Here is a 13,418-nt window from a genome sequence, read left to right as displayed (position 1 = left end):
CCAACCCTATCCTAGAGGACCACCAGGCCAGTTGGGTTTTCAGGAAAGCCCTAATGAATGCCTGGAACCTCCATTATATGCAGATCTCTCTCATGAATATTTATTAGGGCTAGCCTGAAAACCCAACTGGTTTGGTGGTCCTCCAGGACAGGGTTTGGAACCACTGAACTAGATGACACTGAAAACAGGCATAGGTATAATAACCTAAAACTGACTGGCTTTCCCAAGTTTCTTACTGACCTAGAACTCTGCAACCTTCTGGGAAAATGGTTAATGTAAAGCTTATGGCTTCAAGTTTTTCTTTTTTGGATCTCACCCTCCTTGTTGTTTTTACCATTTTTTGTTTTTCTGTTCTATAATCAATGTAGTTCTCCCTCCTCTTCCCTGCGTCTGTCTTTTTGTGCATGTTTTGATGTCCATGTCTGTTTATGTTGTAAGTATTATCCCATTTTAATTCATTGTACATCACTTAGAAGTCTGATAAGCGATCAAATCAAATTTTAAATAAACTTGAAAAACTACCACAGGACCCTTGAGGATTGAAATCACTGGGATAGCAATATGAAACTGCATGTGGTGACATTCAGACTGCTCAATTATCACCTATAGAGTGAAACTGTATATGTTTTATTTTATTAATTTCATTTTTTTTAAGGTGAGAACAGAACCAACAGTGCCAAAGATAGCAAAGACTTGCAAAGGATCTATGAGGACACGATACAGGAAGAAGGCAATGTATCATACCGGACACTCAGAGGCCACATTACCTCGCTGTCCGTGCTGGCCTGGATCACCTCCCAGCTCTGAGAATCCACGTCATAGCAGTGCAGCTCGTTGGGTAGCGTATTGTCTGCTGCACCGCCAAACACATACAGATGGCGGTCAAATGCCACCATAGTGTGCCCATAGCGGCGCTGGGGTGGGGGTGGGGAGCCCCGCAGCAGATGCTCGGTGGGAATGCGTGTCCAGCTGCAGACAGAAGCAAAGCAAGAAGTTCTTCTGTAATCTGACAGCTGTCGTGCACGTATCAATAAAAGCTTCTCTCACACACCCTTCCAGCACTTACACTTTCTCTTTGAACTCAAACTGGAAAAGGTTGTTGGTGATTCGAGCTCCACTCTGGCCTGAGAAAACAAACATCTTATCTCTGCAGACAGCCACTGGGAAGTTACAACAGGATGGAGGGATCTCGCCACTCTGCTCAATCTGTAGGGAGAGGAGAAATGTTGCTGACGGGAAACACTGCATAGAATGCAGGCATCCTACAGAAAGCTGTATACACAGTACGATTAACATATCCTGAACACACTATACAGCAGGCGATTACACCCAAACAACACAACACGACAAATATACCATAGAGCATCCACATCATACCCCTTGCACACACAGAACACACAAGAAGTTATACCTTTGAAACAAACAGGAGGAAACATTTTTTCACTCAGTGAATAGTTAAGCTCTGCAGCTTATTGCCAGAGGATGTGGAATGCTGCTATTATTAGGGTTTCTGCCAGTCTGCATTGGCCACTGTTGAAAACTGGGTATTGGTCTCACCCAGTATGACCAGTTTACAAACTTCAGAAGGACAAAGTGCAGAGCAGTGGCTGTCAACCTTTTTTCAGTTGGAACTTGGGACACACCTGATAGACAATACTTGCATATCTAATCTAATCTTTGGTCTTATATACCGGGTCATTCCCCTGAGGGACTCGAACCGATTAACAAAACTTAACTTGAGGAGACATTAGTAAACGATAAGAAAAGGAAAAAGTCAGTAAACAGCAACTGGAAAATTCTTAACAGATACATCATCTTTCAATTATCAGTTAGATATTTCTTAAACAGATATGTTTTCAAGATTTTTCTAAAGCAGATCAGAGATGAAAGAGTTCTAATATCTGAAGGAAGATCATGCCAAATTTTCACCATAGTAAATACCAAAGAATGTGAGAGCCTACCTAAAGTTTGAATCCCTCTAATAGAACATAAGCAGTGCCTCTGCTGGATCAGACCAGAGGTCCATCGTGCCCAGCAGTCCGCTCATGCGGCGGCCCAACAGGTCCAGGACCTGTGCAGTAATCCTCTATCTATACCCCTCTATCCCCTTTTCCAGCAGGAAATTGTCCAATCCTTTCTTGAACCCCAGTACCGTACTCTGCCCTATTACGCCCTCTGGAAGCGCATTCCAGGTGCCCACCACATGTTGGGTAAAGAACTTCCTAGCATTTGTTTTGAATCTGTCCCCTTTCAACTTTTCCAAATGCCCTCTTGTTCTTTTATTATTTGAAAGTTTGAAGAATCTGTCCCTCTCTACTCTCTCTATGCCCTTCATGATCTTGTAAGTCTCCACCACCACCCTTCCCTCTCGCCACCCCCTTCAGCATCTGTTCCTTTCTACTACCCTTCAGCACCTCTCGCGCAGTCCATCTCCCTCCCTCCCTCCCTCTTACCTTTGTGGCGCATTACAATGTAATTTGTTCAAGTCGCCGGAGCCTGTGAGCACAGTCTCCATCCTGTATCTACAAACCATCTCGCTTCTGTGTTCCTATTTTCCCCATTTATAATATCTCCCTTCTGTATCTGCCATTGCCCCCCCTGTGTCCATATACCATCCCCATGTGATTCAGAAACTGGAGACTGTCTTGGTGGTATCAATATGTGCAAAGGGCGCAGGACTCACCTCCTCCCAGCACGTCAACTCCCGGTCCTGCAGGCCGATGGTCCACATGTCACTGAGCCTGCACCACAGAGCATAGAACTAGTCGGACAGAGCCAGAACAAGAAAACCCATCGTCACCCCTTTCCCCATATCAAGCATTCAGAATGGTCACCTCTCTCAACCACTTTATAAATGACGAGATGAGTTTCTTGTCTCTCCTAGAGGCAGTGACCCATTCCATGCAAAACTGCAGTGCTCCTTAAAACTTTACTAGTGAGAGGTACCTCCTCTGATTTAGCAAACACCCACTGCAATTTCAGTACTTTTTCCATCAAAGATTTTGACTGCTCATAAGGAGGTAGGATTGAGTCCTCTGTTTCATCGGCAGAAGAATTATTACTTGAGCAACAGCAGCTCTCGTCAGTCACTGTTAAACGCTTAGAATTTATGATTGGCGTTTTTATCAAAAATTTTAATAAACTTGGAAACTTCTTTTGAAGTAATTACAGATAAGCTAATTCTTAGCGTGAGGAAAGGGATAGTGTTTAATGGGAAAATGTTTGATGAAAGGAAAATACCCTTTTGTATAACATATAAGAAGGTCTAAGACAGCTGCAATATCAGTTTCAAAAAGGTATTAATAGAGTTTGCTACTTTTTGGGACTCTACCAGGTTCTTGTGACAGGATTACTTGGCCTGACCCAGTACAACAATTCTTATGTTCTTCAGAGTTACGATTTTATTTTTTTCTATTTATCTTCTTATTTTAACCGACTGAAAAAGTGAATAAATAGTAACTATGCATTAAAATGCATTCTGAAGGCTGCATCTTCTAAAAGATATAAAGAGAATGGAGTCAGTCCAGAAAAGTGACTACATCTTAAAGCATTTGGGGACAGATTTAAAGATCATATGACTTATATTTTGGAAGAAAAGTGGGAGAGGGGAGATATGATAGACGTTTCAATACTTCAGAGCAATAAATGCACAGGAGATGAGTTGAAATGTCTTGTCTAAATTAGATTGTAAGCTCTTCTGAGCAGGGACTGTCTATTGTATGTTAAAATGTACACCTTTCAGCACTTTAGAAATAATAAATAGTAGTAGTAGACCCTCCTGGTGTAGGTAAAGACTAACTGAATTCAAGAAAGCTTGGGATAAGCGTATGGAGAGGAAGGACTGGTCGATGGCTTGGATGGACAGACTGGATAGGCCATATGGTCTTTTATCTGCCTTCATTTTTCTCTGTCTGTGAAGTTATCTGCTTCTGTTCACTTGGAGGATTCAGTGAAATATAGTTTGTTCTAAACATGAAAGAGCCCAGCAACTCAATCCTGAAGTACGCACTAGAGAATGACACGGGGAAAAAATCTGTCCCCCATCACCGCCCCGTCCCCACGACCAACATCTCCGCCCCCGTCCCTTCGACCAGTGTTCCCGTCACTGCTCCATCCTCGCGACCACTGTCCCCCGCAGCATCCACACAAGCATCATACAATATTAATCATATTAATTTATTACGGTAACCACAAAATTAAAAGAAACACAAAGTGCACTGTAAGCAGAGAAAATGCTAATTCTCATTGGTATCACCGATCCAGACGGAGTTAGCATTATCCTAACCCTGGTTGCCATTCCAGCAGCAGTGGAAGCACCGATCAAGGCTACTCAGATTAAATACGTAAGCTGAGAAACATCTAACACTGCCTTCCCTGTCAGTTCTCAAGTGACACAGCTTTCTCTTTATTTGCTATATTGTTTGAGGGCCTAAATGACTGGGATGAACTGCTCCTTCATATTAAAAATCAACCACCTATCATCTCTTCTCAGAAGCTTTTGGTTCCATGACTCTGTAGCTTTCTCCTGCCCCTCTTTCTTTTCTCAATACTCCCTACTCTCCTCTTACACCTCTGGGCTCCGCAACTCGCTGTTGCTGCATAGCGCTCACCACGTGGGTTTTAAAAATGTGTGTGGCAGTAGCGATTGTGTCATAGCTTGGGGGGAGGAGAAGATGAAGATCCAATTGGAAGCTCTAGGGGGAAGAGGCAAGGGCAGAGAAGAACAGAAAGACGACGGTCACGGCATCACATCGGCAATGACGAGGACAACATGGAACTTAAAAGGACCATCAAAGACACGGTGAATAGCGGTAAGCAACAAGGGGTGCCTTCAATTGCAGGGACGAGGATTGTCACCGTTCTTGTGGGTGAAAAGTTTTGTCCCAGTGCCTGCGGTGACTCAGGCTTTAGCATCTCCGTAGTTGCGGGCAAACCGCGGCCCACCGTGTCATTCTCTAGTGCACACAAGCAAAAGTCGCCCCTGCTGATGGGAGAACAAAAACTTAGCAACACTCTTTTGCTGGGTTATCAGGTAGCTTAAAGCAGAAAGGTTTTAAAGTTAAGATATTTCTTTGTGGGGATTGTCAGCATGAGTATTAGGGGAGGGTTCTTTTATAGATCATTAAAGTTTCAAGTTTAATAAAAATTTGTATACCACCATCAGTCTTCTAAGCGGTTTGTACATAATAAAATAGGGTAACATACATTAAAACATACAGGACCTACTGGAACGATAGGAATAAGGTAAAGAATTACATTATAAACTAGGAAAGAGAGCCCTATAGGAGAAATACAAAAGTTGAGCAAATTCTGTCTATGTAGACACATGGGGGCAATTCTGTTACTGAGCACTTCCATGAAACAGTGACAGAATTCATCACCATTCCTGTCCTCGTGAATAACCATGGGAAACCCAGACCCAAGTCTCACCGCCATCTAAAACTGAAGCTGCTCATCTTCCCACCTAAACCTCCCTCCCTGCTTCCCTTATTCTCTGTCACTGTGGACAACGCTATCATCCTCCGTTTTGTCTGCTCCCAATCTCAGGGTCATCTTTGACTCCTCTCTCTTCTTCTCTGTCCAAATACAACATATCGCACAATCCTGCCACTTCTTCCTCTATAATATTACCAAAATCCAACGCTTCCTCTCTATGCACACTAACCATACCCTTATCCACGCTCTCATCACCTTGTGCTTCGATTACTGCAACTCGCAACGCTCTGCCATTTTCTCCCCTTCAATCCGTCCAGAATTTGGCCGCACAACTCATATTGTGCAGTCAATGATTGGACTACTGTAACTCTGCCTACATAGGAATTAACACCACACTGGTCCATAAATTGCAACTCATCCAAAACACAGCTGTAAGACTAATTTTCAACCTGAAAAAATACGACTCGGTCTCAGCCTTCATCAAACAACTACACTGGTTATCCATCCCATCACGAATAAAATTTAAAACATCATGCATCATTTACTAAATTCTTCATAGAAACTGAGCGGCCCCACTCATCCAGCTCTTCTCAACAGGATACAACTAAACCTCCCATCAACAAAGAATCTCCAATACAAACATGTTTTTCACTCCATGCTAACCTTCCTGGGAGTGAAAACCTGGAATGACCTCACTGAAACGACCAGAACGGAACCCAGCTACACCAAATTCAAGAAAAAAATGAAAACCCACCTCTTTGACACTTGAGCTACACAGATCTTCTCTTTCCCATTCCCATCTTTATCCTCCTCCCTCCCTTCCCTGCCCCTTTCCTCTCCCCTCTCTTCTCTATGTAAGTCGCCTTGAGCCTGCTTAGATATGCGCAACGCAGAAATAGATTAGATATTCCCTGAGGGCCGATATACTCATGTTACCCCTCTCCTAAAATCACTTGTCTTCTCACCTGTTTCCGAATTCAAACACCTCTTACTGACCTACAAATGTATTCACTCGGCTGTCCATCATTATCTCTCTTCACTTATCTCCCTCTCCCTGTGAGCTCCACTCAGCTGATAAGTCCCTCCTATCTATGCCCTTCTCCTCTTCTACCAACTCCAGACTCCGTCCCTTCTGTCTTGCTGCGCCGTATGCCTGGAACAAACAGTCTAAATCTCTATAGTGTGTTCTGTTGTTCAAGTCCAAGTTAAAAGCTCACTTCTGCGAGACCACTTTCGACTCCTAACTCCTCTCACCTTGGGTTCTGCATCCCCAACCCTATATGTCATGTCTGTCTATCCAAGTTAGACTGTAACCATTTCTAAGCAGAGACTGTCTATTAAATGTTAAAATATACAGCACTACAAACACTTTTCAGTGCTATATAAGTGATAAATATTAGTAGTAACTATTCCTATGTCATTCTTTAAGGAGAGAGGGAAGAACCAGAGTACTGTATGAATGGCCACAACCACTGAGCCTCAAGCCTTGTATTGAAGAATGCTGATGTAGAAGGACTGAGGTTGAGACAGACACTAAAGAATGACATGGGATGGTTTCCCCCCGGTTATCCACAGGAACGTGAACAGTTAGAACCTATTCCATAATGCACCCTGGCACACAGATTCTGTTACAAATACCAATGTAACCTGGTGTCAGTATGGCTTACATTTACTCCAGCCAGAGAATGGTATAACTGCAGTCACATAAAGGCAACAGGGGACATGTAATTTAACAGTAGTCTGTAAATTGCAGGTGTAAATGGGAGCCCCACCTACTACCTGCCCATGCTCCGCCCCTGTCTTTACTTTCTATGCCACTTACATGCATGAGCTCCGCCTACTGTATGCCCATGCTCCACCCCTGCCTTTACTTTCTATGCCACTTACATGCATGAGCGCTCCGCCTACTGCCTGCCCATGCTTCGCCCCTGCCTTTACTTTCTATGCCACTTACATGCATGAGAGCTCCGCCTACTGCCTGCCCATGCTCCGCCCCCACCTTTACTTTCTATGTCACTTACAGGCATGAGAGCTCCGCCTATTGCTTGCCCATGCTCCGTCCCTGCCTTTACTTAAACCTCCTGCTGACAGTTTCACGCATTAGCTTTAAGCAGGAAGTCCCGTCACAGAACTGCCCTTATAACGGGTAATTGTAACTGTGTGCACCTCCTTTTCTTTAAAGAATACTAACAGTAGATGAAATGCATCTCTGTATTTTAAGTGCAACCACTTTATATCTGTCATAGAGCTGGTGTAAAACCTCACACTTAACTTGCCCCAAAAATGCAGAGACATTATAGTATTTTTTAATTTGTGGGTGCAACTGTGCGCCCTTCGCCAGACTTCACCCGTACAAACATCCTCCTTCAAACTACATGCCATCACATTTAGACACTATTTGGCCTTCACACGCATGTGTACATTCTGGTATTCTGCTTATTCATGTGCCTAAAAATAAGCATGATGTTACAGAACGGCCCTCACAGTTCTTGATGCGGAAATACTATCTGAAGCAAGGGGGACTGTTTTTGGGTCTAGAGGAAGGAGGGAACTGACCTTAGTTAAAGGCATCCGTAAGGGAAAAAGGTTCTCAATCTAACAAGCTGAAGGACTGAGGCAGCATGGGGGCTTTTTGTTTCTTTTATTTCATTTTTCAAATTTCTACATCAAAGAGAAAGCCATAACAATCAGGAAATATCACTAAAAATGAAGCTTACAACTCGATTTCCTGGCTGAAAGAAATTAAAATAAGCAAAACGGAAAGGAGGATAAATCAAAGTAAGAAAGAATTAAAGGTAATTAGGCTCCTCAAAAAGCCATTTCCAGTGCCCACATTACAAGTTTCTCTTCCCAAAATTCCATTCTCTTTCCTTTCCTGGGTGCGCAATAATTCTTCTAATTGTTTAGGATCATGATACGTATATTCTTTTCCTTTAAACTGTATCTGACATATGCAGGGAAATTTCAAGAAAAAAAAAGAGACATCCCAAAGCTCTTGATTTTAACTTGAAAAAAAAAATGCCCTTCGGAACACTTGGGTCCTTCAGGAAAAATCAGGAAAATCTAGGAGCCATCAAAGGTGACTGACTTTTACGAAAGATACTATTTGAAACAGTCACCTTTCAAACTTGTCTCTTGTAATGAGATCAGCTTCCAGAACCTTCTCCCAAAACATTAATAGAGAAATAATAATATGCTCTAGTTACAGTCATGTGAAAAAATTAGGACACCCCATGAAATATTCAGTTCTTTCTTAAGAAATGTTCACATATCGATGTCAAATCTTTTTTATTTCTCTCTGGAAAAGAAAATGATGTAATTGCAGGTAAACAACAAAAATTTTCCTTGATTTGCTCATGAAACAAAAGATAGCCACAGAAATGTGTATTCTAACTGAGGAACCTTTTGTTGTCTGGTCATTTTATTATTCAAATCACGTCGGTTCCAGGCTCTGGTTTCTGTTTGTCTTCTGTTAACTCGCTCACCAGGGTCTCCTGCCCATTTAACGTTTTCTTCTTTCTCCATGGCTCACCATCTTCCATCTCTTTACTTTCCCTTCCACTGCAATATCCAACATTTCTTTTCCACTGTCTACCATCTCTTTTCTTTCTCACTCTCCCTTCCTTGTGCCCTAGGCCAAACCTCTCTATTCCCCTCCATGCAGCATCTTTCCTTTCCTCCCTTCCATTATGATGTTCAATATTTCTCTCTCTCTCCCCATGCACCATTCTCTCCCTCTTTTTTCTCCATGCATATCTCCTTCTCATCCCTTTCTACCTGTTGCACTCCCCTCTTCTCTCCTCTACCCCATGTCCAACAATTCTTCCTCTCTCCCCGTGTGGCAGCTTTCTGTCCCTCCCTCCCTCCCACTCCCCTGTGCAGCACTTCCTGACCAACTCCCCACCCCCAACACTGTCAGATCTCCTGCAGTAGCTGTGGATGACCAGCAGAGGTAGTCTCTGAGTAGGTTGTTTGTGGCCTGCCCACCAGAGCTTTCCTCTGCCGCATCATCAGTGATGTTGCAGAGGGAAGGCCCTGGCGTGGCAGGCCACAAGCAGCCTTTCCAGAGTCTGCCTGTGCTGGTCATCCACCTCTGCCCGATTTTGGGGCAAAACAAATCGATTCACTGAAATGACTCAGTGAATTGATTAAAATCGGGCAGCACTACTAATGGGGGCGGGGGGGGGGGGAAGGAATTCTGGATGAACCAGTGTCAGTCCTGATACAGTAAGGCACCAGAGGAGAAAATGTTGCTGCAAGGGGTCAGTGCACTCAATTAGAGTGGCTGGGAAAAGGACAATGTGTTTGAACTCCAAAGGTACAGATGCTATGTAAAGAACAAATAAACAATCTCCTAGTAAACCATTTGGGCTGGCACCTAAGCCCTTGAAATATTCTTGAATTCTTGCAGCCCTACTCCATCAAACGAGGGGTTTATCAATGGATGGGTCTGTTCAGGATTTCTACAATGGATATTGCTGGTGGGAGGGGGAAATAATTTTTTCATATATAAAATGATACCAAAATCTGTAATAGAATAGACAAAATGACAGGAAACTGGGCTAGCTGGACCACTGGCCTGACCCATTATGGCTGTTCTTATGTTATGACGGCAGGTAGAGAACCTAAGGCCCGTCTAGCCTGCCCAATTTAATTGCTACAGACTAGTCAATACTCCAGCTGACCTCTTGCATTTGGAAACGGAGAAAATGGCAGCAGATCAAGACCAACAACCTGTCCAGATGGCCTAGGCAGTTTGCTCCTCAGCTGCCATGAAGCGCAGGAATTGAGAAAAGCTGTAGGAGTAGAAGTGGACAAATACACTCTCTCTTAGGATGAAGGGTGACCCAGTGTCAATCTTTTCCAAAATTTAAATCTGCATGGCTTTCAGGGAAATTCAAGGCATTTAGTGGTTTAGTTCAGTGGATGCATGCCACACAGAGTTACATGTTTTGCTCTCTTGAACCCAGTGTTAGCTCTCCTTTAATATGGCATTCCTTTCCTTCATTTTATGTCTGATTAGGTGGTATATCAAATCTGTAATGAACCAATGTAAATGGCCAAACTTTGGGTGTAAGACTTTTTTCCCCAGCCAAGTACTGTCATTAATTACAGATTTCTATTCTGCCATTACCTTGCGGATCAAGAACAATGACTGCTGCTGTAAGGAAGGAAGCAGCTTACATTACCTGGCATTCCCATCATATCCTGCAAAGATCCAGAGTTTGTCACTGTAGACCGTCGCACCGTGTGCAGATCGAGCCACAGGCAACCTGTCACAGATAAGCAAAGGTTATACAACACTTGCCCTGCACAAGTAGACCCTATATGGAGAGAATAAGACTGTCTTGATCAGGCCTGGAACCACTGGATATAGAGAAAGGTGGGTTAGAGGCTGCAGGAAGGAGAAATTAGGTTCTTACCTGCTAATTTTCTTTCCTTTAGTCCCTCCAGACCGGCACAGAAACTTGTGGGAGCCAAGGGGGAAGTACAGGCTTCTTCACCACCCAAAGCCCTAGAGCAGTGCAAGCCAACACAGATTCCTCCGTCAAAGTGGCTGGAACACTTCTTGCGCACATAAAACACACTTCTTCTGCCTTTTAAATGCTCATATCATATGCACAGGAGACCAACGCATAATACCATCGGTTAGAAAAAGGAAAGCAATTAAAGTCAAATCAAACCTTCCTTTAGACAGGCTGCCTCAGGCTTTTTTTTTTTTTTTTTTGGTATTATGTTCCCCCAGCAAACAGCTGTAAAGGATAAGAGAGTAGACCCCACAGGCTCTCAAAGCTGTAGTCTGTGGGAGGTGGGGGAAATGAGAGGAGGGACTCAACCCTTCGAGTGTGGCACCCCCGAGGTCAGATGGATCCCCAAAAGGTTCCCCCATGCTCTGTCCAGACAGCAAAAAGGGACAATAAAAAGGCCACTAATTAGATCCAAAAGGCCCTAACTATCAAAGGGAAAGACTGCAGGCTTACCACCTGCTGGAGACTGAAAACAGACTGATTATAGAGGGGACTGCACAGTCCACTTGTACTACTGCCAAAAGTCAATGTGTTCTCAGTCTCCACCTGCTGGCAGAGGAGCATAAACTCATCCATTCTGTGCTGGTCTGTCTGGAGGGATGCTAAAGTATTACTCTGTGATCATAGAGAAAATAACCATCCATCTCAATCGTACCTAGAAACACAATGGCAGGACTGTGAGATTAATGATTTGGAAACTTAGAGCTCAACGATACTCCACCAAGATACCACCTTATCACACACCAAGTTCCTTATCGTCCATCCCAAAACAGTCCAGACAAGTGATAGAGACAGAGAAACTAAATAGTTCCAAGCTAGCAACTCTGTTCCTGTCTAATTGCTTTCTACCACCATAAGTTTTTATATTTTTTAGTTGTTGGCACTTCTCAGTCAGCGCGAAACCTTGTCACTTGAATCCTCAGTATTGTTCTTTTAGGTTGTTTGGGGACTTGAAATTTATCTGTGGCTATTTTCTCCTTCACAGCGTCTGTTGAACCAGACCCTTTGTTAGCAGCAAGTTGTACAGTTCTGTTATCCTGCATCTATTTTGGTGGTTTCTGATGGGACACTTGTTTTGAGCAGGCCATTTAGTTCTCCTCTACAAATTTCTCTGTCTCGATTCAGTTAAAAAAAAAAAACAAAACCCCAAAATAGAATAAAGCACCTTTTAGGAAGCAGCTTCTCAGCTGAGCTTCTGAGTTTCTCTAATGTATGTGGAAGGGCTTATGCAGTGGCATACTAAGGGGAGGGGGGGGCATGCACAGATGGCCAGGTCCAGGTTGTCTGGTGCCGGTCCACAGAAAATTCCTGCCGGTCCACACAGGGCCGGCAAGATCGGATTGGGACCATTAGCAGTATCTGGGCTGCATCAGTGCCCCCCCCCCCCCGGCGATGAAATTTAAGATCAGCAACAGGCCTCCCCCCTCCCGCGATGGCACTCAAGTTCGGCATCGGGCCTCCTTCTCCCCCCTGGCATCAACAGTACTTCAGATCAGCAACTGACTCAGCTTCCTGTTTCCGCCCAGGCAGTACAAGTCAGAGGGAAGCTTTGGCCTGAGCATCGAGGTTGCTGATCTGAAGTACTGTTGATGCCGGGGGAAGGGGGAGAAGGAGGCCCGTTGCCGAACATCAGTGTCATCGTGGGGGGGGGACTTGCCAATCTTGTTGCCAAAATCAGAAAGAAAGGTGAGAGGAAGGGAGAGAGATGGGCCTGTGGTGGATGGCGAGTTTGAGAGAAGGGGGCAGATGACGCAAGTGGGGAGAAGGGGGAGAGAGAAGAGGGCATATGATGGAAGTGGGGAGAGAGAAGAGGTCAGATGATGGAAGTGGGGAGAGAGAAGAGGGCAGATTTTGGAAGTGGGGAGAGAGAAGAGAGCAGATGATGGAAGTGGAGAGAGAGAAGAGGGCAGATGATGGAAGTGAGGAGAAGGGAGGGCAAATGCTGAATGGAAGTGGAGAAAGAGATCACATACTGGATGGAAGGAGGGATAAAGAAAAAGGACATATGCTGGATGGGGAAGAAGATAATGGACGGGTGAAGGAAAGGAGTGGCATGCTGTGGGTAGACACAGTGAAAAGAGGGAAACCGAGGACTGCATAGTAAGAAAGAATTTAATTTAGACGGAGGCAGAAAATAAAGAAGGAAGACCAGAGAAGGAAAGGGAAGAGAGAGATACCAGAGAACGGGGAAGGAGACAGAGATATCAGATCTGAGCGGAGGAAATGAGAAGAAAGAGATGCTAAAAACTACAGGGAGGAGGGAAAGAGAGATGAAAGGAGAAAGATGCCAGACCATGAGGGAACAGAGGGAAGATGATGGATGCCAGACTAAAGGGGGGGGTCTAGAGGGAAACAGACAGTTTCTGGAAGGGGCAGACAGTGGATGGAACGGGTAAATGCTGGATTGAAGAGACAGGGCAGATGCTGTAAGGAAAAGAGTAAAAAGAAGATAAA

The 13,418-nt window shown here is 44.1% G+C and overlaps 1 protein-coding gene across 1 annotated transcript in view; it reads right to left on the bottom strand.

The window, feature by feature from the left end:
• LZTR1 (leucine zipper like transcription regulator 1) overlaps positions 1–13,418 on the bottom strand; it is a 115,723-nt gene that overhangs the window by 76,082 nt on the left and 26,223 nt on the right. Inside the window, exons 6-9 of the mRNA XM_033955529.1 lie at positions 10,626–10,709; positions 2,684–2,741; positions 1,067–1,206; positions 768–969 (exon numbers count right to left, since the gene is read on the bottom strand). Coding sequence (XP_033811420.1) covers positions 768–969; positions 1,067–1,206; positions 2,684–2,741; positions 10,626–10,709 — 484 coding nt within the window. The remainder of the gene's footprint in view (positions 1–767; positions 970–1,066; positions 1,207–2,683; positions 2,742–10,625; positions 10,710–13,418) is intronic.

Source organism: Geotrypetes seraphini, chromosome 8, assembly GCF_902459505.1.
Source record: "Geotrypetes seraphini chromosome 8, aGeoSer1.1, whole genome shotgun sequence".
Classification (NCBI taxonomy): domain Eukaryota; kingdom Metazoa; phylum Chordata; class Amphibia; order Gymnophiona; family Dermophiidae; genus Geotrypetes; species Geotrypetes seraphini.
This window is presented reverse-complemented; position numbering and strand designations above follow the sequence as displayed.